Source organism: Peromyscus leucopus, chromosome 14 (genome assembly GCF_004664715.2).
Source record: "Peromyscus leucopus breed LL Stock chromosome 14, UCI_PerLeu_2.1, whole genome shotgun sequence".
Classification (NCBI taxonomy): domain Eukaryota; kingdom Metazoa; phylum Chordata; class Mammalia; order Rodentia; family Cricetidae; genus Peromyscus; species Peromyscus leucopus.
The window spans coordinates 77,628,556-77,654,027 of NC_051075.1; the positions used below are offsets into that span (position 1 = coordinate 77,628,556).

The 25,472-nt window shown below is 51.5% G+C and overlaps 1 protein-coding gene across 1 annotated transcript in view; it reads left to right on the top strand.

Annotated features, from left to right (window-relative positions):
- Positions 1-25,472, top strand: part of Dync1h1 (dynein cytoplasmic 1 heavy chain 1) — a 66,950-nt gene that overhangs the window by 32,800 nt on the left and 8,678 nt on the right. Inside the window, exons 29-61 of the mRNA XM_028883808.2 lie at positions 652-811; positions 1,763-2,006; positions 2,159-2,342; positions 2,690-2,902; positions 3,501-3,739; positions 3,917-4,073; positions 5,149-5,376; positions 6,209-6,439; positions 6,652-6,792; positions 7,012-7,245; positions 7,331-7,537; positions 7,624-7,745; positions 8,696-8,861; positions 10,622-10,785; positions 13,333-13,462; positions 15,509-15,642; positions 16,077-16,191; positions 16,285-16,446; positions 16,528-16,742; positions 16,842-17,046; positions 18,655-18,828; positions 18,908-19,027; positions 19,213-19,333; positions 20,660-20,855; positions 21,286-21,403; positions 22,326-22,541; positions 23,163-23,375; positions 23,460-23,587; positions 23,875-24,028; positions 24,437-24,583; positions 24,675-24,825; positions 24,937-25,190; positions 25,272-25,406. Coding sequence (XP_028739641.1) covers positions 652-811; positions 1,763-2,006; positions 2,159-2,342; positions 2,690-2,902; positions 3,501-3,739; positions 3,917-4,073; positions 5,149-5,376; positions 6,209-6,439; positions 6,652-6,792; positions 7,012-7,245; positions 7,331-7,537; positions 7,624-7,745; positions 8,696-8,861; positions 10,622-10,785; positions 13,333-13,462; positions 15,509-15,642; positions 16,077-16,191; positions 16,285-16,446; positions 16,528-16,742; positions 16,842-17,046; positions 18,655-18,828; positions 18,908-19,027; positions 19,213-19,333; positions 20,660-20,855; positions 21,286-21,403; positions 22,326-22,541; positions 23,163-23,375; positions 23,460-23,587; positions 23,875-24,028; positions 24,437-24,583; positions 24,675-24,825; positions 24,937-25,190; positions 25,272-25,406 — 5,778 coding nt within the window. The remainder of the gene's footprint in view (positions 1-651; positions 812-1,762; positions 2,007-2,158; positions 2,343-2,689; positions 2,903-3,500; positions 3,740-3,916; positions 4,074-5,148; positions 5,377-6,208; positions 6,440-6,651; positions 6,793-7,011; positions 7,246-7,330; positions 7,538-7,623; positions 7,746-8,695; positions 8,862-10,621; positions 10,786-13,332; positions 13,463-15,508; positions 15,643-16,076; positions 16,192-16,284; positions 16,447-16,527; positions 16,743-16,841; positions 17,047-18,654; positions 18,829-18,907; positions 19,028-19,212; positions 19,334-20,659; positions 20,856-21,285; positions 21,404-22,325; positions 22,542-23,162; positions 23,376-23,459; positions 23,588-23,874; positions 24,029-24,436; positions 24,584-24,674; positions 24,826-24,936; positions 25,191-25,271; positions 25,407-25,472) is intronic.

The following is a 25,472-nucleotide window of genomic DNA, read 5'->3' on the forward strand; positions in this document are numbered from 1 at the left end:
CCTCTTCCGTGTGTGCAGATGCTGCTTGCCCACCGTCTGAGCATGTGCCCTCTTCTGTGTGTGTGTCGAGGGCAAGGGAGGGCGGGAAGAGTGGATTCTGGTAACTTATAAGAACTCCAGTCCTGCCGGGCGGTGGTGGCGCACGCCTTTAACCCCAGCACTCAGGAGGCAGAGGCAGGCAGATCTCTGTGAGTTCGAGGCCAGCCTGGGCTACCAAGTGAGTTCCAGGAAAGGCGCAAAGCTACACAGAGAAACCCTGTCTCGAAAAACCAAAAAAAAAAAAAAAAAAAAAAACTCCAGTCCTGCTGGGCAGTGGTGGTGCACACCTTTAATCCCAGCACTCAGGAGGCAGAGGCAGGCGGATCTCTGTGAGTTTGAGGCCAACCTGGGCTACAGAGTGAGATCCAGGACAGGCACCAAAACTATAGAGAGAAACCCTGTCTTGAAAAAACAAACAAACAAACAAAAAACAGCAACAAAAAAAAAAACTCCAGTTCTTTGAGTAATGTCTCCCTCATTCACCTCCTGTAGGGCCTGTGTCCACGTACAATAATAACACTGGGGGTTAGGACATTGAAGGGTGACTTTGGGAAAGGATACAACTCGGTCCATCACAAATGGCTTAAGCTTCTGTGGTTCCTTCCATTCCAGGCGATGGGACGGATCTTTGTGGGGCTTTGCCAGGTGGGCGCCTGGGGCTGCTTTGATGAGTTTAACCGCCTGGAGGAGCGGATGCTCTCGGCCGTGTCCCAGCAGGTGCAGTGCATACAAGAGGCACTCCGGGAGCACTCCAACCCCAACTATGATAAGAGTAAGACTTCTCTGGGGGGGTTTGGTTTGGTTTGTCGCTGAGGAGGTGGAGGGAAGTCTGATGGGAGCTGTGTGCTTTGACAACTTACTCCCACAGACAAGCGGGTGTAGCGATTGCAGTTGGAGATTGGTATGAGGGGCTGGGTGGTTTGAGATCGGTTTTGTTTCCTAGTGCTGGGCAGCAACAGTACCAGTTCCTAGTCCTGGAGCAGGGCATCCTCTGCAAGGCCAAGGTCACAGCCCATTCCCTTCCACACATGAATCCCACCGTGGCCCTCAGGGGCCCTTTCCTTCCGGCATCACTGAGAAGCCAGCCTCCTGTTGTGCCTCAGTGTCCCACCATCTGGTTGTGGAGTGAGTCCTCTGTGAGCGTAGGGACAGCTGCCCTGGAAGACTCTGGGCCAGCTTTGCTTCTTGCATCCAGCTTCCCAGCGGTAGGCCTGGTGCCTGAAGATGTGCTCTAGGCTGCCATGAGGGTCTCCCTGTCTGTGCCTACTTTAGCCTTTTTGGTTTACCTTTACTGCACAGTTAGAGCAACTTGTGTTAGAAAGAGTCTCCCAGGCCTGAAGCGAACAGGACTGTCAGCCGCCCTGCGGTCTCTCACAGTAAACTGTCAGCCGCCCTGCGGTCTCTCACAGTAAACACTCAGTGGTTGAGGTGGCCGGAGGCTTTGTTTCCTAAGTTGAGCAGATGCTGAGAGGAGCTGACTGTCTGATCTCCACATTCAGCATGTTCGCACAGTTAGGGAGCGGCTTGCCTCCGGTGCCTGACGGGTGCCGCTCTGTGCTTGGGTCTGAGAGAGCGCGGGCCTGGCTGCTGAGAGCAGCCCCCGAGCCTCCTCTCTCGACAGCAGGGCAGTGAGGGATGAGCGGTGCTGCAGAGACGTGCAGGTGGCTCTGCTCTCCGCTCCGCTCTCCGGGGTCTTTAGTAAGTTCACGCCCTCTCCTTCCAGCCTCCGCCCCCATTACCTGTGAGCTGCTGAACAAACAGGTCAAGGTTAGCCCAGACATGGCTATCTTCATCACCATGAACCCAGGCTACGCAGGCCGCTCAAACCTCCCTGACAACCTCAAGAAGCTGTTCCGGAGCTTGGCCATGACCAAGCCTGACCGGCAGCTGATCGCCCAGGTCATGCTGTACTCACAGGGCTTCCGGACTGCTGAGGTCCTCGCCAACAAAATCGTCCCGTTCTTTAAGTGAGTAGCTGAGAACCATCCACAGACACGTTTCTAGCTGGTGGCTGATGTTCTGTCCACGGTCCCCAGTCTTTCAATGCCCACCTGAGTCCCTGACTTCACATGTGTCTGCCTACAGGGCGCTGTCTTTAAAGAAAACGTTTCTCTTTCAGACTCTGTGATGAGCAGCTGTCTTCTCAAAGCCATTATGACTTTGGTCTTCGGGCTTTGAAGAGTGTGCTCGTGAGTGCAGGCAATGTGAAGAGGGAGAGGATCCAGAAGATAAAGAGGGAGAAAGAAGAAAGGGGGGAAGCGGTTGATGAAGGAGAGATCGCTGAGAATCTGCCTGAGCAGGAGGTTTGTACACGCTGGGTGCTGTTGTTTTCCCTTTGCTCTGCAGACCAGTGTGGCTTGGACTGTGTAACCTAGGCTAACCTTGAACCCATAGCTGCCACGTCATCCAAATTGCTGAGATTATAGGTATCCACCCCCACATCCAGCTTACAAGTATACCGTGGATTTCTCAAACTGTCCACGTTCTGAAATTGACCACAGGACACTTAGGCCAGTACCCTGGAGTTCTCAGGGAGAGTAGAGTAGACTCTGTGGTGTGACTTTGTTTACTTTGTTTTGCTCACTAAGTTTGTAGCACTCTAGGGCAGCAGCCACGCTCCTGCCTCACAGCACTCCACCCCCACCCATAGATTCTGATCCAGAGTGTCTGCGAGACCATGGTGCCCAAGCTGGTGGCAGAAGACATCCCGCTGCTCTTCAGCCTCCTGTCGGATGTGTTCCCTGGAGTTCAGTACCACCGTGGGGAGATGACGGCCCTGCGGGAGGAGCTGAAGAAAGTGTGTCAGGAGATGTACTTGACTTACGGCGATGGAGAAGAAGTCGGAGGGATGTGGGTTGAAAAGGTACCATAACTTGATGCTCCCAGGACTGCAGGCTCCCGGCCATCTCTGGAGACCTTTCATCAAGGCTTACTGATTGTCCCTTTACTAACACGTAGAGATAGCAAAACTTGAAATGTCTCTCACATGTAGCACTAACTCTAAAAATGCTGACTAAAAGTATGATCATGGTAGAAATTGGTTTATGCCCTTAAATAATCAACTTAGGATTTCCTAGTGCCACAGGGCACCAGCCTCAGTTGACAGTCAACCAAGCTTCCTTTCTAAATCAGTCTCTTCCTGGCCTCTGGGTCTGTTATTTATACCCACTGTGTATATTGACCTGAGTGTTCTATATCAGATTAATAACCCTTCTTCTGACCTTGTCATCCTTGGCTGGTCTTTGGATATGCCCATACTGAGAAAGCTTGGCAAGCATCTATTCCACTGGCCCAGACTTCTGCCTGCTTTAGAAATGTCTTTGACATGTGGTCTCCTTAATCTCTTGGAGTTTCCAGGCTCTTAGGCATCCAGAGGATGTGTTTCTTGCTCACTGTCAGCAGAATTGGCTGCAGAGTCTCTCTTCCCCTGGTGGTCTCAGTGCTGACCTCTGGCCCTGCAGGTTCTGCAGCTCTATCAGATCACCCAGATTAACCATGGCCTGATGATGGTTGGGCCTTCCGGAAGTGGAAAGAGCATGGCTTGGCGTGTGCTGCTGAAGGCTCTGGAGAGGCTTGAGGGTGTGGAGGGTGTGGCCCACATAATTGACCCCAAAGCCATCAGCAAAGACCACCTCTACGGAACCTTGGACCCCAACACCAGGGAGTGGACCGATGGACTCTTCACACATGTGCTGAGAAAGTACGTTTACTGTGGTGGGTGTTCAGATCTCAGGACTGGAGGACCCAAGCGCTGCAGTCACTGTGTTCATTATCTTCTTCAGGAAGTCCACACAAGTGACAGTCCGTTTGTGGGAGGGGAAGCGTTTAAATCTGGGGTCCTGGTTTGAACAAGCCGTGTACATTTTTTCCACACCAGGATCATAGACAATGTGAGAGGTGAGCTGCAGAAGCGCCAGTGGATTGTCTTTGACGGTGACGTGGACCCCGAGTGGGTGGAGAACCTGAACTCTGTGCTAGACGACAACAAGCTCTTGACCCTGCCTAATGGAGAGCGCCTCAGCCTGCCACCCAACGTGAGTAGTCACCAGCTGCAGGTACACAAAGCCTGGTTCTGGGAAGCAGCCCCACCCGCGGTCAGTGTTTCACTTCCCAAGACTTCCGTTCCCCGAGTCATCTAAAGGGGAGGATTCCAGAGATCAACAGCTTAGGAGTTTGAGCTAACCTATTTTGGGGGTTTTTTGAGACAGGGTTTCTCTGTGTAGCCCTGGCTGTCATGGAACTCGCTTTGTAGACCAGACTTTTATAGTCTGTTCCTAGAATTTTTCTGTTTCCTGCTTACTGTTGTTAATCTGTTTCTGTGCCTGGTTTGTTCGTTGAGGTTTGTCTCCGTGTGGAGGAGGAGACTGGTATATATACACAGGGCTTGGACTGTCCGCAGTTCCAAGCATCCATAGGGAGTCTTAGAGTTGTCTCTGCAGGTGAGGTGCCAGGTGGCTGACTGCGGCTGCAGTTCAGTGGGACCCACAGATCGGCTGAGGGCAGGGTGCAGGAAAGCACTGTGAGAGAGAGAAGCTGGGTGTGTGTCCGGGGTGATGCTCACGGCTCAGTCTTAAAGGGCGTGCTTGTTACTGCACTCCATTAATCTCCGGTCCTTTGGGTGACCGACTGACCAGTGGGTTCTGACGCAGCTCAGATAACTTGATCTTGTGAGATAGCAGACTCGGGTTAAAGGTCTGGACTCTGACCTTCTGGTTAGAATCTTAGTCCACTGTTGACTGCGAGCCATCTGGATAGAACACCTAACACTGGATGTCAGTGCAGATAGACCGTGCTTGTACTTGAGGTGGGGGAGTTTGGGGTGTGTGGAACATGGGAGCAATATCTATAGGAGATTCCTGCTCACTGAGGCTGTCCATGACAGCACCTCCTGAGGCAGCTGGGCCCCCATGCACCAGGAATGTCACACCAGGCGTAGTTTCCTACCCAGCTTCTTAAGGAGAGAGGCTATGAGTATCGTAGAATTGTAGGGTTTTTTAAAAAGTGCAAAAAATTTAGAATACTCTTAATTGTGCATATAGGTAAAGGAATTTCAATATTCAAGCTTCTACCAAATTTGTATCATTAAATTTGCCTAATTCTTCCTCCAAGGTACGAATAATGTTTGAAGTGCAGGACTTGAAATACGCAACCCTGGCCACAGTGTCGCGCTGCGGCATGGTGTGGTTCAGTGAGGATGTGCTGAGCACAGACATGATCTTCAATAACTTCCTGGCCAGGCTGCGCAGCATCCCCCTGGATGAAGGGGAGGACGAGGCACAGCGGAGGCGAAAAGGCAAAGAAGACGAGGGCGAAGAGGCCGCTTCTCCAATGCTACAGGTCTGCAGGCCGCCTGTTCTCTGAGGGGCCCACGGGTCTGCAGGCTGCCTGTTCTCTGAGGGGTCCATAGTTTGCAGATGACCTGTTCTCTGAGGGGCCACGGGTCTGGGTCCAAGAGGGTGGGAGTGGGAAACCCAGCACTTGGTAGAGTTTTAAGTGGGCAGGATTGTCTTACAACAGCTTTTGAGTAAACTTACTGGAACAAAAGTTAAAACTTAAAGGGAGAAAGTGAAATGACTCTGGTAAAGACACTTGCTCCTGTCCCCTTTGATCCGAGCTCCATCTCTGGATCCCACATAGTGGGTGAACGCTCTACTGTATGCTATGACACACACACACATGCACGCACGCACGCATGCGCACACAAAACGAGGTAATTTTAAAAATGAGAAAAGGCTGGTGGTGGCACATGCCATTAATCCCAGCACTTGGGAGGCAGAGGCAGATGGATCTCTGTGAGTTCGAGGACAATCAAGGGTCCTCAGAGAAACCCTGTCTCAACAAACAAAAAACAAAGTGAGGAAAAAATTGAAAGTGCTCTTTGATTTACTTCTTTTTTTTTTTTTTTTTTTTTTTTTTGTAATTGATGAATGAGTGCCCTTATCCATGTTAGTGGGTGAAAGGTAGCATCCCTGAGGAACCACCAGGTCACATGACCCTCCTGCAGACTTAGGTTACGATAGATGAAGCCCCCAACCTTTTGTTTTAAAGACAGGGTCTCTGTATAGCTCAGGCTGGCCTGGAATTCATAGCCTTCTGCCTGAGCCTCTCAGGTGCTGGCTTCCTCCAGCATTTTGAAGTGGTTGCCGTACATTTTGGTTCTTTGTTTCAGATTCAAAGAGATGCAGCCACGATTATGCAGCCGTACTTCACGTCCAATGGCTTGGTCACCAAGGCCCTGGAGCATGCCTTCAAGCTGGAGCACATCATGGACCTGACCCGCCTGCGCTGCCTCGGCTCGCTCTTCTCCATGCTGCACCAGGCCTGCCGCAACGTGGCACAGTACAACGCCAACCATCCCGACTTCCCCATGCAGATTGAGCAGCTGGAACGCTACATTCAGGTGAGGGGACGTCCTGGCAGCTAGGAGTCTGAGAAGTTCCAAAACGTTATGCCATTTGAGTGTGCGGTTTCCTGGGTGAAGGTCAAGCTTTCACGGGCAGGCAGGGGCTAAGAGAGGTACAGACCACTGTCCAAGGAGGCTCCAAAGCTAGCTCTGCCGTCTCTGTCTTCCATTTTGTTCCCATTTCATAACAATTACCGTTTTTTCAATAGCGCTATCTGGTCTATGCCATCCTCTGGTCCCTGTCTGGAGACAGCCGTCTGAAAATGAGAGCAGAGCTGGGCGAGTACATCAGACGGATCACCACCGTGCCGCTGCCCACGGCACCCAACATCCCCATCATTGATTATGAAGTAAGCGAGGCTTGTGCAGCCTTTACCCCTGGTTCTAATTGGTGAGTGGGATTTGTCCTGGAGCAGCCTGTCAGGAGTTTGGCTTTTGCAGGACAGCAGGGGATGTTGAATAGTTTGTCCTGTCCTTATCTTGGAAGAGCTCAGCTGTGTTAAAATGAGTGAGTCCTGGAAGGGAGGAGGCACAGCAGCCACAGTGACCCACCCCCATCTTGTGTGTAGGTGTCCATCAGTGGAGAGTGGTCGCCGTGGCAGGCCAAGGTGCCTCAGATTGAAGTGGAGACACACAAGGTAGCAGCCCCAGATGTCGTCGTGCCGACTCTAGACACAGTCCGCCACGAAGCTCTCTTGTATACTTGGCTGGCTGAACACAAGCCCCTGGTTTTATGCGGCCCTCCTGGATCTGGCAAGACTATGACACTGTTCAGTGCCCTCCGGGCCTTGCCGGACATGGAGGTAAGGTCAAGAGATCGTACACACAAAAGCTTTGGGGCTGAAATGTGGGCTTGGACTTAGAAGTTCATTTTGTGTCCGTCCGAAGGTCGTGGGCCTTAACTTTTCAAGCGCCACTACCCCAGAGCTGCTGCTGAAGACTTTTGACCACTACTGCGAGTACAGGCGCACACCGAACGGCGTCGTCCTGGCTCCTGTTCAACTTGGAAAGTGGCTGGTCTTGTTCTGTGACGAGATCAACTTGCCAGATATGGATAAATATGGCACCCAGAGGGTCATCTCCTTCATCAGACAGGTGTGTGACGCAGGGGACCCCTTCTCCCCATGGTGCTTGTCATTCACATCATGCTCCTAATCGTGACGTGCCCTTCTTCTTCTCAGATGGTGGAGCATGGAGGCTTCTATCGTACCTCAGACCAGACGTGGGTAAAGCTAGAGAGAATCCAGTTTGTCGGGGCTTGCAATCCACCCACGGACCCTGGGAGAAAGCCCCTCTCACACAGGTAAGCAGCTCGTGGACTTTGTGGTGCACACGCGCGCGCACACACACACACACACACACACACACACACACACACACACACACACACACACACACACACACACACACACACACACACACACACACACACGGTCCAGCACTGCCGTGAACATAGCACAGCAGCAGGCTGATTTGAATTACAAAGGTAACAAAAATACAGGAAGGGGGGCAGGCCAGATGACTTGGGGGTAAGGAGGTTCCAAGGCCAGCACCCTGAGTTCAGTCCCCAGGACTCAAATGGTGGAAAGAGAACCAACACGTGCAAGTAGTCCTCTGACCTCCACAGCTATACCGTGACGTGTGTGTGTGTGTGTGTGTGTGTGTGTGTCCCACACACTAATTGATTAAAAATAAATATAAAAAGCATTTTAAAACATTGCTTATCGAATGATTCCTCCTGGGTTAATTGCCCTGTACTATAACCAGGGAGCTATGTTGAAAATAAAAGCATTAGTAGCTGGGCAAGATGGCATGCGCCTTGTATACCCAGACTTCACAGGATGAGGCAGAAGGAGCAAGAGTCTAAGGCCATGTGAGCTCAGAGTGAAACCGTCTCAAGATGGTAAAGCAGAGCACTGGGCTAGCGGCATGCTCCAGAGCCTGACATGCAGGACGGGGGTGCTGGGTTCAGTCCCTGTGCTACCACCAAAACTAGGCAACGGAGGGAAAGAGGGGGACATTGACTTTATGGGAGTAATGAACTGCTCCCACCCATCTGCAAGGCCAAAGTGAGGCTGGACTGAGCCTGAGTTCTTTGTTTGGTTATTCCAAGCTTTGTGTACTTTCCGTGGTACGTCAGGCCCAGCCCCAGCAGTGTGTGGGGCCTAGGTCAGCTTTGGCATGAGGCCTGTTGAGTGGATTGGGAGTGATTGAGTCCATTATGAGGTGCTGAGCTGTGCTGTCCCGGTACAGGTTCTTACGCCACGTGCCTGTCGTCTATGTGGATTACCCAGGACCGGCCTCCCTGACACAGATCTATGGCACCTTCAACCGAGCCATGCTGAGGCTCATTCCCTCGCTCCGCACCTATGCAGAACCCCTCACCGCTGCCATGGTGGAGTTCTATACCATGTCACAGGTACACCACGTGCTGCCACTCAGAATTCTTTTCCTCTACAGCAAAAAACCTGTAGAAAGACTGGGATCCAGCTAGGTCTGGTGGCACAGGCTTGTAATCTCAGCAGGTCAGGAGGTTGAGGCAGGAGGATTGCAAGCCCATCATTTGATATTCTTTGAACATTTAAAAATCACATATTGGGGGGGGGGGGTGAAATGGTTCATCTGGTGAATGTGCTAGCCACCAAGCCTGATGACTCCAGAAACCCACATAGTTGGAAGAGAGAACCAACTCCCTCAAGTTGCCCTCTGATAAGAGCTTCACTCCAGCGTGTACACACACACACACACACACACACACACACACACAAATGAATGTGAGATACAATTTTTCTCATTTTTAAAACTACATGTTAGAACCAGGCATGGTGATGTACACACCTTTAATTCTGGACTTAAAAGGTGGAGGTTGATGGATCTCTGTGTGTTTGAGGCCAGCCTGGTCTACATAGTGAGTTCCAAGACAGCTAGAGCTACATAGTGAGACCCTGTCTCCAGATAAAAACAAAACAAAAGCCATCAAAGTAAATAAACAAACAAACCTACATGTTAGGACTGGAGTTGTAAAAATGAAAAGTTCATATTAAAAGTAGGTCTTTGGGCTAGGGGCTAGGGAGGTAGCTCAGTTGTTCCAGTACTATGTAGCAAGGTCAGGGATAGCCTGTGGTACATGGGCTTTGCCTCTAACAATACAAATAAACCTTTACCCTGCTGAGAAGTCTTGCTTGGGTTTTTGGCCGCGTGGCCCTTGAATGGGTGCCGGGCTGTCTACACCAGCATGTCTATAGTGCTTGGTTCTTTCTGCTCTATCCTGCAAGGACTTTTTACCTATGCATTTAATTGATTGAAGTGTTTTTTCTGAAGGGTATTGTATGGTATAAACATTAATGTAGAAGGTTTTCGTTTTTTTAGGTTTGTAATTTTGTGTATGGGAGTTTTGTCTGCGTGTTTGTGTACCAAGTGTGCAGTGCTGAGGAGGCCTGAAGAGGATGTCAGATTCCTGGGACTGGAGTTAAAAACACTTGTGAGCCACCATGTGGGTGCTGATTTAACCCAGTTCCTCTGGAAGAGCAGCCAGTGTTGACCACTGAGCCGCCTCTCTAACCCGTTTGTCTCTGTGGACTTTTCTTCTGTCCCTTGTTTGCTTTGTTATTTGAGACAGGATCTCACTATGCAGCCCTGGCACTCTGCAGACCAGGCTGGCTTCGAACTCACAGAGATCAGTCTGTCTCTGCCTCCCGAGTGCTGGGATTAAAGGCGTGCGCCACCACCCAGCTATTTTTTTCTTCTTTACAATAGGGTCTTAGGGATCCCATTATGCAGCAAAGGGTGACACTGAATCCCACCTCCCAAGCTCCACAGCTGATCCTAGATACTTACTCCAATCTGGAGTGAGCATGGGTCTGATTTTATTTTGTAGCATCCTGCTTTGTTGGGGTCTGTGAAAGGAAGGACTGTCTTTGTTCGCTGATCTTTATGGGAATTGATTTGTTTTTATCAGCCTCGGGGATGGAACCCAGGGCCTCCAACATCCGGGATGAGTGCTCTACACTAGCTACACCCCGCCCAGCTGTTTGAACCTGAACATTGCTGACTAGTACATTCTTGAATACCTTGGGTCTAGATTCTCTTTAGAACAGAAATGTTTTATAGCCTCTCACCTTGTAACCTCTTTTTCACATTATCGGACATTGACGTAAGCTCCGTTTTCCACTCCTGCAGGAGAGGTTCACTCAGGATACGCAGCCACACTATATCTATTCACCCCGTGAGATGACTAGGTGGGTGAGAGGCATCTTTGAAGCCCTGAGGCCCCTGGAGACATTGCCTGTTGAAGGCCTCATTCGCATTTGGGCACACGAAGCCCTGCGTCTCTTCCAAGACAGGTAAGGGGAGCCGAGGGTCCTCTGATTCCGTTCCTCCCTCTCTGCATTCGGGGGTCCTCTGTGGACATCTGTGCAGGGCTGGCCCAGCTGTGCATGAGCCAGGCGGACAACGGTGGAAGCAGCCTGGCTTATGTGGATGTGGGTTCCGGCCACCTCCGGTCTTGTTTCCATGGGGTTTCTCAGTGTTGTCTGCTGTTAGGTGACTGGGGAAGGCAGTCCGGGGACCGGTTAAACCAACACCAACATCCACATCCACACGTGCACCGTAGGTGCTGCTGGGCCTTTACAGAGCAGGGGCTCCCGGGAGGGAACAGCTCCTCCTGTCCTGCCTGCTCTCGGCCCATGTGCTCTGTGGCTCCGGGGCACTGGCTATCACACTGTAAGGCCCAGTGCCAAGGGAGGAACTGGCGGGCCCAGGTGCTGTGGCTTGTGGGACGCCCTCTAGTTTCAGTCTCAAGCAAAGTATTTTGTCTTTTCCAGGGAGTCTTGGAAACTACCGATATTTTTGTTTTGTAAACCTTTTTTAAATGCCATCTTTATAGTTCAGTGTAGTTTTCATTTTATAATAAATTCTTTATTTTCCTCCTCACTCTGACCTGTCCTTTTTTTTTTCTTTCTTTCTTTAAATTTTTTTTTTTTTTTAAAGATTTATTTATTCATTATGTACAGGGTTCTGCCTGCATGTATCCCTGCAGACCGGAAGAGAGCACCAGATCTCATTATAGACGGTTGTGAGCCACCTGTGGTTGCTGGGAATTGAACTCAGGACCTCTGGAAGAGCAGCCAGTGCTCTTAACCTCTGAACCATCTCTCTGGCCCTCTTTCATGTTTTTTTATCTTATATATTTTAGTATAAGAATCTTTTAGTTGTATTTTGGCTTATTTCTGTGTTCATGAGATTAACTCTAGGTTTCTAAACAGCAGCACTTTTCTTGTTTGTTTGGAAACAGGGTCCCAGGATGTAGCCCTTGCTGTAATTCATTATGTAGACGGTATACTGGCCTTGAACTCAAGGAGATTCTCCTGCCTCTGCCTCCTGAGTGTTGGGATTAAAGACGTATCCACTACACTCAGCTTACCTACAGCTTTTCCTGTCCATGTTGTCCGGGAATCTTCCCGTGCTGTCTTCTTGCAGGGGGATGCCTGTCTGGCCACTGTCCTTGCGCTTCTTAGTTTCTGCCAAGTTGCATTTCAGGAAGATGCTGTAAGGGATGCTTGAGGGTAGGCTCAGAAGATGAGGGTGAGCTGGGAATTGATGGCACACAGGAGCATCAGGAGTTTAGGGTCAGCATTGGCAATATATTGTCAGTTTGAAACCAGACTGTCTGCATGAGACCTTATCTTTAAAAAAAAAAAAAAAAAAAAAGCCACAAAAACGTAGACAAAGGGAGAGACACAGGTGTGCAGCCTGCCCTTCCTAGGCTGCTGCTCTGGAAAAGGCCTCTGTTGTTAAGTGAACTCATCGTTGCTGACAGCAAAACTATAATTGTTACAGGATACTACAGAGAAAATTTTATTTAGACTCAAAACAAGTAATTGTGCAGCTGGCTGGTAGTGGCACACACCTTTAATCCTAGCACTTGGGAGACAGAAGCACACAGATCTCTGTGAGTTTGAGGCCCGCCTGGTTTACAGAGCAAGTTCCAGGACAGCCAGGGCTACACAAAGAAACCCTGTGTGGGGGGGGGAGTAATTATGCATATAAATTCTGTTTTGGAAACCTTGCATTATTGTGTATACCTATAAAATTGTAGCACTTGGGGAACTGAGGCAAGATTTCAAATTCAAGGTAAAACTGGTTCTAGAGTGAGACTCTGCCTCACAGTGCATATTCATGCACACGCACACACGTGCACACACACCCCATACGCAAACATGCACACAAGTATTTTACACTCTGCTTCTCAGATGACCCCATGCTTCAGGACAGTGTCTCTTGTCTGCTCCGTTGATGTGACAGTAGACACGCTGCAGGCTCTCCTGTGTAGATAGAACATTGTTGTTAGCAAGTGTAGAAACAAATTTGGCCTGGGCTTGGTAGTGTATAGCCAACATCTCACCATGCAGGAGGTGAAGATGGGGGAAATCACGTGAATCTGGAGGTTTACAGCTAGTCTGGGTAATATAGTAGAGGTTGGAAAAAGAAAGGAACCACATTTATCGTTTCATATCTTAAATCAGTCTTGTACAGTGTCATGGTGCCAGGGTCTGTTTAGTATCAAAATATCAATTTATGGGCTGGAGAGATGGCTCAGAGGTGAGGAGCACTGCCTGCTCTTCCAGAGGTCCCGAGTTCAATTCCCAGCAACCACACGGTGGTACACAGCCTTCTGTAATGAGATCTGGTGCCCTCTTCTGGCCTGCAGGGATACCCACAGGCAGAACACTGTATACATAATAAATAAATCTTTAAAAAAACAATAAAAAAAAATCAGATTGCTTCAGCCACGTCCGTCCCCAGGAACCGGGGTGGAGGCTCTCAGCCCCGCCATGTGGCTGCTGTCACCAGGCCTCGTGACTGACACTGGTGCTGCTCTCCCTGAACAGACTTGTGGAGGACGAAGAGCGGCGCTGGACGGATGAGAACATCGACATGGTTGCTCTGAAGCACTTCCCGAACATAGACAAAGAGAAGGCCATGAGCCGGCCTATTCTGTACAGCAACTGGCTGTCCAAGGTACAGACCGCCGCAGGGCAGCAGAGGCTCCCATCAGAGCTATCCTCTGGTCGCCAGCTCGGGAGGGCGAGTGGGCGTGTCTGGGGCTCTCAGTCCCTAGCGCTACGGAAAAAGGAAGAAAAGGACTGTAGTTTCAGCAGAGGCACTAAGCATGGTCTGTCTGTCTGTCTGTCTGTCTGTTTTTCAAGACAGGGTTTCTCTGTGTAGCCCTGGCTGTCTGCAGGCTGGCCTCAAACTCAGATCCGTCTGCCTCTACCTACCGAGTGCTGGAATTAAAGGTGTGCACCACCACTGCCTGGCAGCACTAAGCAATTTTAGTCTTTGGGTTTTCGACAGAAAGCCCCAGAAGACGTGTAGCTGGCCTAGCCTCTCAGTGGATTCTTCTATGTGTGATGATCCATGGGCAGGAGCAGTGGTCTCTAGCAGCTGCAGAAGGTCACCCAAACACTAAAAATGGGGCAGTTGTGAGCAATTTGTATGAAAGTTTTTTTTTTCCCCACAATCTTCACAAATTCAAACATTTTTTTTTTTTATTAAAAAATTTTATTTTACACACCAAAGATTCCCCTCTTCCCTCCTCCCACCCCCTCAGCCTCCTCCCCAAATCCCTCCCAAGAAGGCAAGGCCTCCTTGGGGAGGCACATCCAATAGAGGCAAGTCCAAGCCCTTCCCCCCGCCTCAAGACTGCACATATGAAAGCTGCTTTTTGTGGGGGAGGGAGTGGTTTTTCGAGACAGGGTCTCTCCGTGTAGTTTTGGTTTCTGTCCTGGAACTTGCTCTGTAGACCAGGCTGGCCTTGGACTCACAGAGATCCGCTGGCCTCTGCCTCCCAAGTGCTGATTAAAGGCGTGTGCCACCACCGCCCAGCGAAAGCTTCTTAATGCCAAATGCTAAATAATAGCAGTGACATTTGCAAATAGCTGTGACTTGTCCTTTTCCTGTGGGGGTGGGGGGGAGAACTGCTTCCCATTTAGTCTGGATGCATATTTCATCAGAGATACTGCTGTTATGGGGGTAAGTCAAAACTTCTGTGGGGAGGCCATGCTCTAAAAGCAAAGGAAGGGACAGAGGGTTCCCCGCAGCCTGGAGGTCTGACAGGCAACTGTGCATTGAGTTTGGAGAGAAGCGTGGCTGGACTTGGCTTTTGTAGCTCAGTGGTAGAGAGAGCACTGGCCTAATGCATGAGACCCTGGTTCCGTGCCCCGTGTTCTCCAGAACCAGGTGTTCTGAGCACACATCTGTGGTCTGGCTACTTAGGAGGCAAAGGCCGGGGAATCACTTGAGCCCAAGGCAACATATGTAATGAATCCCTATCCCAAACAACAGAGCATAATGGAATAAAACAGAGTTCCACCTGTCAGGGGCTGTTGGGAGGGCAGCTGACGCTAGAGACAGCCCAGTAGGTTGCCCAATGTCAAGGAACTTTCTGGGGTCTAAACCATAGCCCGTCACTGTCGTCTGCAGGAGACCTTTCCCAGTGGTTTTCCTTTTACTATTTATGGGGCCTTCTGAAGAGCAAACATTCTTACCACTTTAACCACCTCTAGCTGGTTTTAGGTGGGTTGTGAGCTGTGGGTTGTCTGCACATTTGCCTTCTGTCACTCGTCCTGGGTTGAGTAATTGTCGCTGTCTTGCTAGGCTTCCCTGTGCACGTGAGTGTGTCTTCCAGCCCTGCTAACCTCTGTTGAGCTGCTCTCTGCTTTCTGTTCTGATTACAGCAGTCCAGGCCCTCGTGCCTGCTGCTTTTCCATGAATATCTTGACCATTTTCAACTTTTTCTTCTTCCACACGCTCCTTAGAATCAGCTTGTCAGCTTCCTCCAAGAGCGCCATCAGCCACCTTTGAGCTTTTGGTGGGAGTCTGAGTTTGGATGAGCTGACGTGTGTGGTGTGTGCTTTCTACAGTCAGGGCTACAGAGGAGTCCATGCATGGGATGCTCTGCATTCCCTCAATGCTGTCTTGTGCTGTGCATTTTTAAGCGGTCTTTGGTGTCTTAACAGCTCAGTGACCTGATCAATGGTGGGCTGCATTGTTTTTCCCAAATAGGATTACATCCCAGTAGACCAAGAAGAGCTAAGAGACTATGTCAAGGCTCGGCTAAAGGTCTTCTATGAAGAAGAACTGGATGTTCCCTTGGTCTTGTTCAATGAAGTGCTGGACCATGTGCTCAGGATTGACAGGTAGGCTTTCCCGTGACTGCCAGTCCATCTCCTGAGCTGTGTGCAGGGTCACACTGCACCTGGGGCTGTCTCCCCACACCTCCACCTCAGCCTTGCTGCTGGCCCCTTCCCTTATCCCTCAGTCCAGCCTCGCTGTCCTGGCTCTCACTCCAAAAGAACCTTCTCCGTAGGCCTGCTGCCAATTTGGGTCCTTCAGCCTCCAGCTCGAGCTGGGTTCATCTCTCATGTCATTGGCATCTAGAGGCAGGGCTGTGTCTTCTGTGTCCACTAGACCCGGCCCTCCACAGCTGCTCATGCTTTAACATACACGTTCAAGGCATGATGAAAATGTCAAACACCATCCTAGAAAAGTCACGAAAAGTCACGGGCATGAGTATCAAATGGGAAGTGAGTCATATAAGCCTGGAAATTGATCTCTTCTGATGATGTTCTAGAATATTCCGACAGCCTCAAGGTCATTTGCTTCTGATTGGTGTTAGTGGAGCTGGCAAAACCACCCTGTCTCGTTTTGTCGCCTGGATGAATGGCTTGAGCGTGTACCAGATTAAGGTGGGTCTGTTGGATAGCCTCTCAGTTCCTGAGTCTGGATTCTGCATGTAGCTGTTGAATGAGAAGAACTCTAAGTTGTGGCTGCTTCTGTAGGTCCACAGGAAGTACACAGGGGAAGACTTTGATGAAGATCTGAGGACAGTGCTGAGACGTTCTGGCTGTAAAAATGAAAAGATAGCGTTCATAATGGACGAGTCCAATGTCCTGGATTCTGGGTTCCTGGAGCGAATGAATACCCTTCTGGCCAATGGGGAGGTAGGGAGCGTGTGCTGTAATGTGATGCATGGCATCTCCTCACGAGTCAGTTAAGCCACAGGGAGGCTGTTCTCTCCCCAGGTTCCGGGGCTCTTTGAAGGGGATGAGTACGCCACACTGATGACTCAGTGCAAAGAGGGGGCCCAGAAGGAAGGCCTGATGCTGGACTCGCACGAGGAGCTCTACAAGTGGTTCACCAGCCAGGTGATCCGCAACCTGCACGTGGTGTTCACCATGAACCCGTCCTCGGAGGGGCTCAAGGACCGGGCAGCCACGTCACCGGCCCTTTTCAACAGGTAATGCTGACCTTTGCTGGCTCCAGCTCTGGGCACTGGGCTTCCATCCGAGGCAGACCCACTCTGGGGAGCTGTTGGAGATGAGAGCGTCTTTTTCAGGTGTGTGCTGAATTGGTTTGGTGACTGGTCCACTGAAGCGCTGTATCAGGTCGGCAAAGAATTCACCAGTAAAATGGACCTGGAGAAGCCCAACTATATAGTCCCTGACTACATGCCAGTGGTGTACGACAAGCTGCCGCAGCCCCCGACACACCGGGAAGCCATCGTGAACAGCTGTGTGTTCGTCCATCAGACTCTTCACCAGGTGTGCGCAGCTTGAGAGCAGCCGCAGAGGCCGGCTAGTGGGTCGGTCGGTCGCATTAGACGTTTGGGGCTTCCCAGCCGCCCCTGCTCTGCCGCAGCAAAGCAAATACTTTTCCTCACCTCTTCATGACATCCATTCTTTTTTCTTGTGGGAGGGGCCGGGGGGTTTCGGGACAGGGCTTCTTTGTGTAGCCCTAACTGCCTTGGAACTAGCCCTGTCTGTAACCCAGGCTCACCTCGCTCGCTCACTCGCTCGCTCTCGCTCATGAGATGGCGACGTTCGTTCCTGTCAGCAGTCTTTTCTCCCTTCACACTTCCTTCTCCGCCCAGGCTTTGTTCCTCTAGAACAAGAGGCTCTCGTGTCTCCATAACTGCTCAGATGGGGACCAGTGAGATGGCTTGATGGGTAAAGGTGCTTGCTGTGGAAGCCCAATGACCCGAGTTTGATCGCAAGAACCCCCAAAAGGTGGAAGGAGAGGACCTGACTCCCGAAAGATGTCCTTTGACCCTCACATGGGAACCATGGCATCCGTGTTATGTGCACGCAGTAATAACATAGAAATAAATAAATGGCCAGGTGGGCAAAAGCCTTGCAGGCTGTAGGATCCCACGCTGCTCCTCGAGTCCAGAGCTCCCAGATAGCGTCCAGGAGCACAGGCCGTTTGTGGTGGATCGTCCCCACTGTCCTGCACTTTAGGAGTGCTGTCACAGACAGGTGACTGTTGAGAACCTTTATGAAACCCACTCAGAGCTGTGGCAGCCTGGCACCTAGTGTCCCCACAGCCATCCCAGTTGCCCTGTTTCTGACACCTCCCTTCTAGCAGCAGCCCAAGCTGTCGATCACACAAAACCTGTTCTTACTCTCTGTGTCCGCCGGAAATAAGCAGAAACCTTTGGTGACTTGCCTGCGATCCCAACACTCATTTGGGACCTTAAAACTTAGTTAGGACTTAAGAATGCTCAGCATGTAAGAGCACAGCTGCTCTTCCAGAGAGAGCTCTGGCCTGGGTTCTAGTCCCAGCACTCACATGGCAGCTCACAACTCTGTAACTCCAGTCAGTCACAGGGGATCCAACACCCTCTTCCAGCCTCCATGGCTAGCAGGCATGCACATGGTACACAGACACACATAAAATTTTTTTTAACTTAAAAAAAAGAGAGAAAAAATTGCATTCCAGCCTGTGTTACATAATAAGACCCTGTCTTGAGAAGAAGGAAAAAAAAGACTAAACACGGCCTACATTGACATAGTAAGTCCATTGTTTGTCGAGCATTTTTCTCATAAAATGTGCTTCTAAGCCGAGTATGGCGGCCCCCACCTGTAATCCCAGCACTTGGGAGAAAGCGGCAAGAGGGTCAGGTGTTCAAGTTCAGCCTGGGCTACGTGAAACCCTAACTCAAAATAACAAGGAAACAGCGTCTCCAGGATGGGCGTTTTGTGTGCTGTCACTCATCAGGGTTGAAGGATGGAGGTTTTGGAGTCTTGAGAACGGGGGGCTGGCTTGAGTGTTCTGAGGGCCAGGCCCACTCCCCCGGGCCACCCTGCAGTCTGACAGGATAGAGTCGAGGCTGGCTGAGGAGTGAAGAGTTGAATTTGTTTTTCTAAAAGGCCAACGCACGCCTGGCAAAGCGAGGAGGGAGAACGATGGCCATCACGCCCCGGCACTACCTGGACTTCATCAACCACTACGCCAACCTCTTCCACGAGAAGCGCAGCGAGCTGGAGGAGCAGCAGATGCACCTGAATGTCGGGCTCCGGAAAATCAAAGAAACCGTCGACCAGGTAGAGCAGGAGCAGCAGCCCCTCCCGGCCCCACCGAGGACTTGCTGTGTCTCTGTGTTGAGAGTGGCTTGTCCCGTAGGTGGAAGAACTGCGCCGGGACTTGAGGATCAAGAGCCAAGAGCTGGAAGTGAAGAACGCGGCCGCCAACGACAAGCTGAAGAAAATGGTGAAGGACCAGCAAGAGGCTGAAAAGAAAAAGGTGCGTCCCCTTGTTCCAGGGAGCCAGCCTGCGGGCCTGGGCCTGCGCAGGAGGAGGCTTGGCTTGTCCAGGGTTCTAAATTGAATGGGTTAGCAGGTGCGTGTTGGCAGAGGGTCTGTGTAAGGTTTACTCAGCAGGTCCACAGTGCTTTAGCCGTGTGCACCTGAGCCATCCTTGCTTTCTAGGTCATGAGCCAGGAAATCCAGGAGCAGCTGCACAAGCAGCAGGAGGTCATCGCAGACAAGCAGATGAGCGTCAAGGAGGACCTTGATAAGGTGGAGCCTGCCGTCATTGAGGCCCAGAATGGTATGTCAGTGCTGGCAGACCTGGACCCTCGGCGTCACTGAAGACGCTGTGAGGCCCAGGGACCGTGCTTCTGGGAGCATCGTGGGCAGACACCTGCAGCCTCTTCGAAGTGCTCCCCGGTCTCCACCTCTTAGAGCAGCGTGCTATAGCCCCGGTCTGATTTCCTGTCGTGAGGCCCTTCTTGTAAGAGCACTAGCAGATGGGCTCTGTCTTGCTGAGTCTGGGGCTCAAGCCTATAATCTCAAGTCGTAGTGAGGCAAGGCAGAAGGATCCTGAGACCCGTCTAAAAATAGGGCTGGAGACGGCTGAGCAGTAAGACTCACTGCTGCTCTCGCAGAGAACCCAGGTTCGGTTCCTAGCACCCACATGGCAGCTCCTGCTTGTGTAGCTCCAGTGCAGTGGTCCCCGTGTCTTCCTCTGGCTTCCTCGGGCACTGCACCATGGTGCACATACAGACCTGCAGGCAAAACGCTCACTCGGGGGTGCATGGGCACGACTTTAATCCTGGCATCGGCAGACACAGGCAGGCGGGTCACTAGTCACTCTCCTCTGTTCTGAAGACCCGTGCAGGGCTGTAGCAGTAGCTCCCACGTTGACTGTGGTCACCCAGTACGGAGGAGTGCCCTTAGCTGTCGTGCTCACTAGAGTCTGGCTGTGTCTGGTGGCCGTTATTACAGCTTTCATTTCACACCTAGGACGGTTACACACCAACAGAGGCTGAGTTTCCACACACAGATGGATGCTAAGGAAACATTTTCTACTGAGTAACTAAAAGTATTTTCTAAGTAATTGCCTCTTTTTAGAGCAGCCCATCAGACAACTGTAAATTGTAGCAGATTAATGAGGCTTGCGCAGGCCTCAGCCTGGCTGTGGCTTGGGGTCGCTATCTGCCTCGTAAAGCAAAAGTGGGGGTGTTATCTTCTAGAGAACAAGTCGTCATCTCTGAAAAGTTTTCCTCTCCCACATAAGTTAAAAGAGAGAAAATAGCCTCAAGTGATGGTGGACACACCTTTAATCCCAGCACTCAGGAGGCAGAGACAAGTGGATCTCTGTGAGTTCGAGGCCAGCCTGGTCTACATAGCAAGTTCCAGGACAGCCAGGGCTACACAGAGAAACCCTGTCTCATAAAGGAGAGAGAGAGAGAGAGAGAGAATAATTGTAGCTGTAATTCCTGAAACTGTAAAGCAAGCTAACACTGCTCGCCAAGGACAGTTGCAGCTTAGGGCAGGTGATGTAAGGTGTGCTCTAAGTGGGGTGGAGCCCTGGTGGCAGCCTTGTCCACATCTCACCTGTACCCTGCCCCCCACCCCCACCCCTGCTGACCAGCTGTGAAGTCCATCAAGAAGCAGCACCTGGTGGAGGTGAGGTCCATGGCCAACCCTCCTGCTGCTGTGAAGCTGGCGCTGGAGTCCATCTGCCTGCTGCTGGGCGAGAGCACCACAGACTGGAAGCAGATCCGCTCCATCATCATGAGGGAGAACTTCATTCCCACCATCGTCAACTTCTCGGCGGAGGAGATCAGGTGAGGCCCTTACCCTTGGGGACACTCCTGTTGCTTGCAGCAGTTTGCAATGGACATTTTCTCAAGGCCCTGCTTGGCCATCTCTGGCATGTCGTCTACCAAAGGGACCGTGGGTCACACAGTCCCACAGGTGCCCTTCAATACTGTCTCAGCGAGAAAGCCTCTGCCGGCATGGCTTCACCCTCCAGGTAGTCAGGAGTGGGGCTGCACTCAGCCCTTGCTGCCGCAGAGCGAGGGTCTTCTGGCCCGGGTTGCTGTAGTGAGGGGCCAGAGGCAGAAGCGGGCAGAGCCTGTCCTCAGCAGCCCTGTGACCTTCCCTGAGACCAGGGCTCAGCCAGCATCATCAGAAGTGCTAGGCCTTTACACTTGTATTTCGTGAAAGTGCATTATTTTTATTCTGTGCGTGCTTAGAAATAATTTCCTCTCCCAGTGATGCCATAAGGGAGAAGATGAAGAAAAACTACATGTCCAACCCCAGTTATAACTATGAAATTGTCAACCGCGCTTCCCTGGCTTGCGGCCCCATGGTGAAGTGGGCAATTGCCCAGGTAGGTCCCTCTACAGCCCCCCTGGGCAAGGGGTGGGGGGGTCTCTTGTCACGTCTTGTTTCCATTAGCTGTTTGCTGCTGTGGTGATTTTGTTTTTGTTTGTTTACGTTGAAAAGAAAAACAGTGAGGGTTAGGTGAAAATGAGTGGCTCCCGGGAGGGAGCGATGGAGAAAAGTCAGGTGTGGGGTAGCCCTAGACACGGCTTACTAGGAAAGAGAGGCGTGGGCCAGTGAGCCGGTTCTCAGATGGGGGGCTGGTACAGGGACGTGCGTCCCTGGGCATGCGGAGGTCAGAGGACAGCTTGTGGAGTCGGCTCTGTCCTCCCACCTCTGCGTGGGTTCTGAGGGCCAAACTGGTCTCCAGGCTTACCTGGCAAGCACCCGGACCTGCTGAGCCATCTTGTTAGCCATAGTGTTCAAGTTTTGCTTTGACTTAGTTTGGGATTTTCATTTTTAAGGTTTATTATATTATTATTATTTTGGTTTTTCAAGACAGGGTTTCTTTCTCTGTGCAGCTCTGTCTGTCCTGGAACTCACTTTGTAGACCAGGCTGGCCTTGAACTCAGAGATCAGCCTGCCTTTGCCTCCTGAATGCTGGGATTAAAGTCAGGCTCCACCACCGCCCTGCTATTTTTTTTTTTTTTTTAATTGTGTGTGTCTGTTGTGAATATGTGCACATGAGAAGTCCAGAAAAGGGCTGAGTGCTGGGAACCAAACTCGGGTCCTCTGTGGTGTAAGAGCAGGAAGTGCTCTTAACTGCTGAACCATTTCTCTAGCCCCATTTGGTTTGGAGAGACTCTCCCTCTCTAGCCCCAGCCCTTGCTCTACCTGGCCGTACTAGCAATGGGCTTCACTGTGGCATTTTCACACGTTCGCGTCAGCCCACCTTGTCCTTTGTCACACCCTGTGCCTTCCCTTCCCAGCTGAATTATGCAGACATGTTAAAGAGAGTGGAGCCCCTGAGAAATGAGCTGCAGAAGCTGGAAGACGATGCCAAGGACAACCAGCAGAAAGCCAATGAGGTGGAGCAGATGATCCGGGATCTGGAGGCCAGCATCGCCCGCTACAAGGAGGAGTACGCAGTCCTCATCTCAGAGGCCCAGGCCATCAAGGCAGACCTGGCAGCTGTCGAAGCAAAAGTAAGCCTTGCCTTTGCAGCCCAAGATTCTCTGAACTGTTAGCGAGGAGGTCCTCGTGGCCTCCCTGGTGGAAGCCTAGATTAACAGGGGTGTCTCACACAGCGCACGCCTTGTCGAGGCAGTGAGGCCCAGCTCTGTGTTGGGGCCCTGAGTCTGCACCTTTACTTTCGCTCACTTCCTCCTTGAGTCCTTCGAGCAGGCCACCAGTGTCTTCCCTTCGGCCGTACCCAGCTGTTCCTCACCTCAGGCAATCCCAGATGTGCATTTCTCTAGGGCTAAAGTTAATGCTCTGCCCTTGGCTCTGCTCTGATGAGATGTTAGTGTCTGTAGCCCAGTCTGCCTGAGTCTACAAGTCCTCTCCGGACCCCGCACACCCAGATACTCTCTTTCTCTCACTACCTCTGAGGTCGGGGTGCATGCCATAGCACACACGGGGCAGCCAGAGGACGCTTGTGGAGTTCTCTCCTTCCACCGAGGAGGTTGCAGGGATGAACTCTGGTCATCAGGCCTGGCAGCAAGAGCGTCACTCCCTGAGACCTCTCATTGGCCCCCTGGATGAGTTCCTTTCTAGTATTCAGGGTATTCCTAAACATGACATTTGGTCCCCGGCCGCCCCCTTAGGTAAACCGGAGCACTGCGCTTCTCAAGAGCTTATCTGCTGAAAGGGAGCGTTGGGAAAAGACAAGTGAGACTTTCAAGAACCAGATGTCCACCATTGCTGGCGACTGCCTCCTGTCCGCGGCCTTCATTGCTTACGCAGGGTACTTTGACCAGCAGATGCGCCAGAACTTGTTCACCACCTGGTCTCATCACTTACAGCAAGCCAACATCCAGGTAACCGGCACCCCAGCCAGCGCTGGGCGCAGTCTGACCAAGTCCTAACTGGACCACAGGGGAGATAACCAGCCTCCCTTTCAGTTCCGCACAGACATCGCCAGGACAGAGTATCTCTCCAACGCTGACGAGCGCCTCCGCTGGCAAGCCAGCTCCTTACCTGCTGACGACCTGTGCACAGAGAACGCCATCATGCTAAAGCGGTTCAATAGGTACGCTTCCAGGCCAGAGGTGCGGCTAGCGGTCGTCACACCTTGTTGGAAGAGATGAGCGGAAAGTGCTGTGTGGGGAGGCCGGGCTAAGAGGGCAGTGTTCACGTTTACATCTTTATCAGTTCTGCTAACCCCGGGAGTTTTCCAGAGAGAGAACGATTTAAATCAGTTTGTGAACTGGAATGTCTAGAGATGGCTGTGTGGAGTGGTGGTTTCTTCCCATCGGAACAGGAGCCTCTGCCTTTCCTGGTGGACTCTTCACCTACTCTCCTGTCACCTCACTCCAGGTACCCACTGATCATTGACCCCTCGGGACAGGCCACAGAATTCATCATGAATGAGTATAAGGACCGGAAGATCACAAGGACCAGCTTCTTGGATGATGCCTTCCGGAAGAATTTGGAGAGTGCCCTGAGATTTGGCAATCCCCTTCTCGTCCAGGTTTGTGTTCATATTTGATTTGTCACTCCTGTTACGGTCCCTCAATCTCTCAGTTGATGTAAGTAAATCTAAATTACACAGCATAAACACTGACGGCGTTTGAACTTTGTTAGGCTTGGTTTGATACTAGACCAAGAATAAAGCAAGTCCCCAGCCAGGTGTGGTGGTGCACACCTTTAATCCCAGCACCCAGAAGACAGAGGCAGGTGGATCTCTGAGTTCCAGGACAGCCAGGACTGTTTCACAGGGAAACCCTGTCTCTAAACATAAAAAAAAATAAAAAAGGGCATAACTCAACTTGGGTTTCCGTTTCCTCAAAGGTAGGCTCACAGGCAGGTCCTGTGGCTTGTGGACGGTGCACTGGCCCAGACCAGAACTGACGTCTGCCTGCCGTTTGTGTCCACATAGGACGTGGAGAGCTATGATCCGGTCTTGAATCCAGTGCTGAACCGCGAGGTCCGACGGACAGGAGGGAGAGTGCTGATCACCCTCGGTGACCAGGACATCGACCTGTCACCGTCCTTTGTCATCTTCCTGTCTACCCGAGACCCAACCGTAAGCAGGGGACACTTGATGCGCGGGGTGGCGGCGGCGGCGGCGGGAGCTGGCTGAAGCGACCAGCCTGCTCTGTCTTCTGTTCTGACAGGTGGAGTTCCCACCAGATCTCTGCTCCCGGGTCACCTTCGTGAACTTCACAGTCACACGGAGCAGTTTACAGAGCCAGTGTCTCAATGAAGTGCTAAAAGCAGAAAGGCCCGACGTGGATGAGAAGCGCTCTGACCTCCTGAAACTACAAGGTAGGTACATCGGCAAACCAGGCGCAGGCTGGGCTCTGAAGGGAGAAGGTGGCGAGGGTGGCACTGTGTGCCCTGGAGCACAGGTATTCCAATCCTGTCTTCTCTCTCAAGGGGAGTTCCAGCTGCGTCTACGGCAGCTGGAAAAGTCTCTGCTGCAAGCTCTCAACGAGGTGAAAGGCCGCATTCTGGATGACGACACCATCATAACCACCCTGGAAAATCTCAAGCGGGAAGCTGCCGAGGTCACCAGAAAAGTGGAGGAGACAGACATCGTCATGCAGGAGGTGGAGACCGTGTCCCAGCAGTACCTGCCACTGTCCACTGCTTGCAGCAGCATCTACTTCACCATGGAGTCCTTGAAGCAGGTGAGGCCATTGGCATAGCAACCCTAAACCCACTGTGCCCCGAGACCTGCCCTGATTGATGGTCACATGACTTCCTTCCAGGTTCACTTCCTCTATCAGTACTCACTACAGTTCTTCCTGGACATCTACCACAATGTGCTGTACGAGAACCCGAACCTGAAGGGCGCCACAGACCACACGCAGCGCCTCTCCGTCATAACCAAGGACCTCTTCCAGGTAGAGAGCAGGGCACTTTCTGTCTGGTGTGAGGGTACAGAAGTACTATCTCCAGAACACCAACGT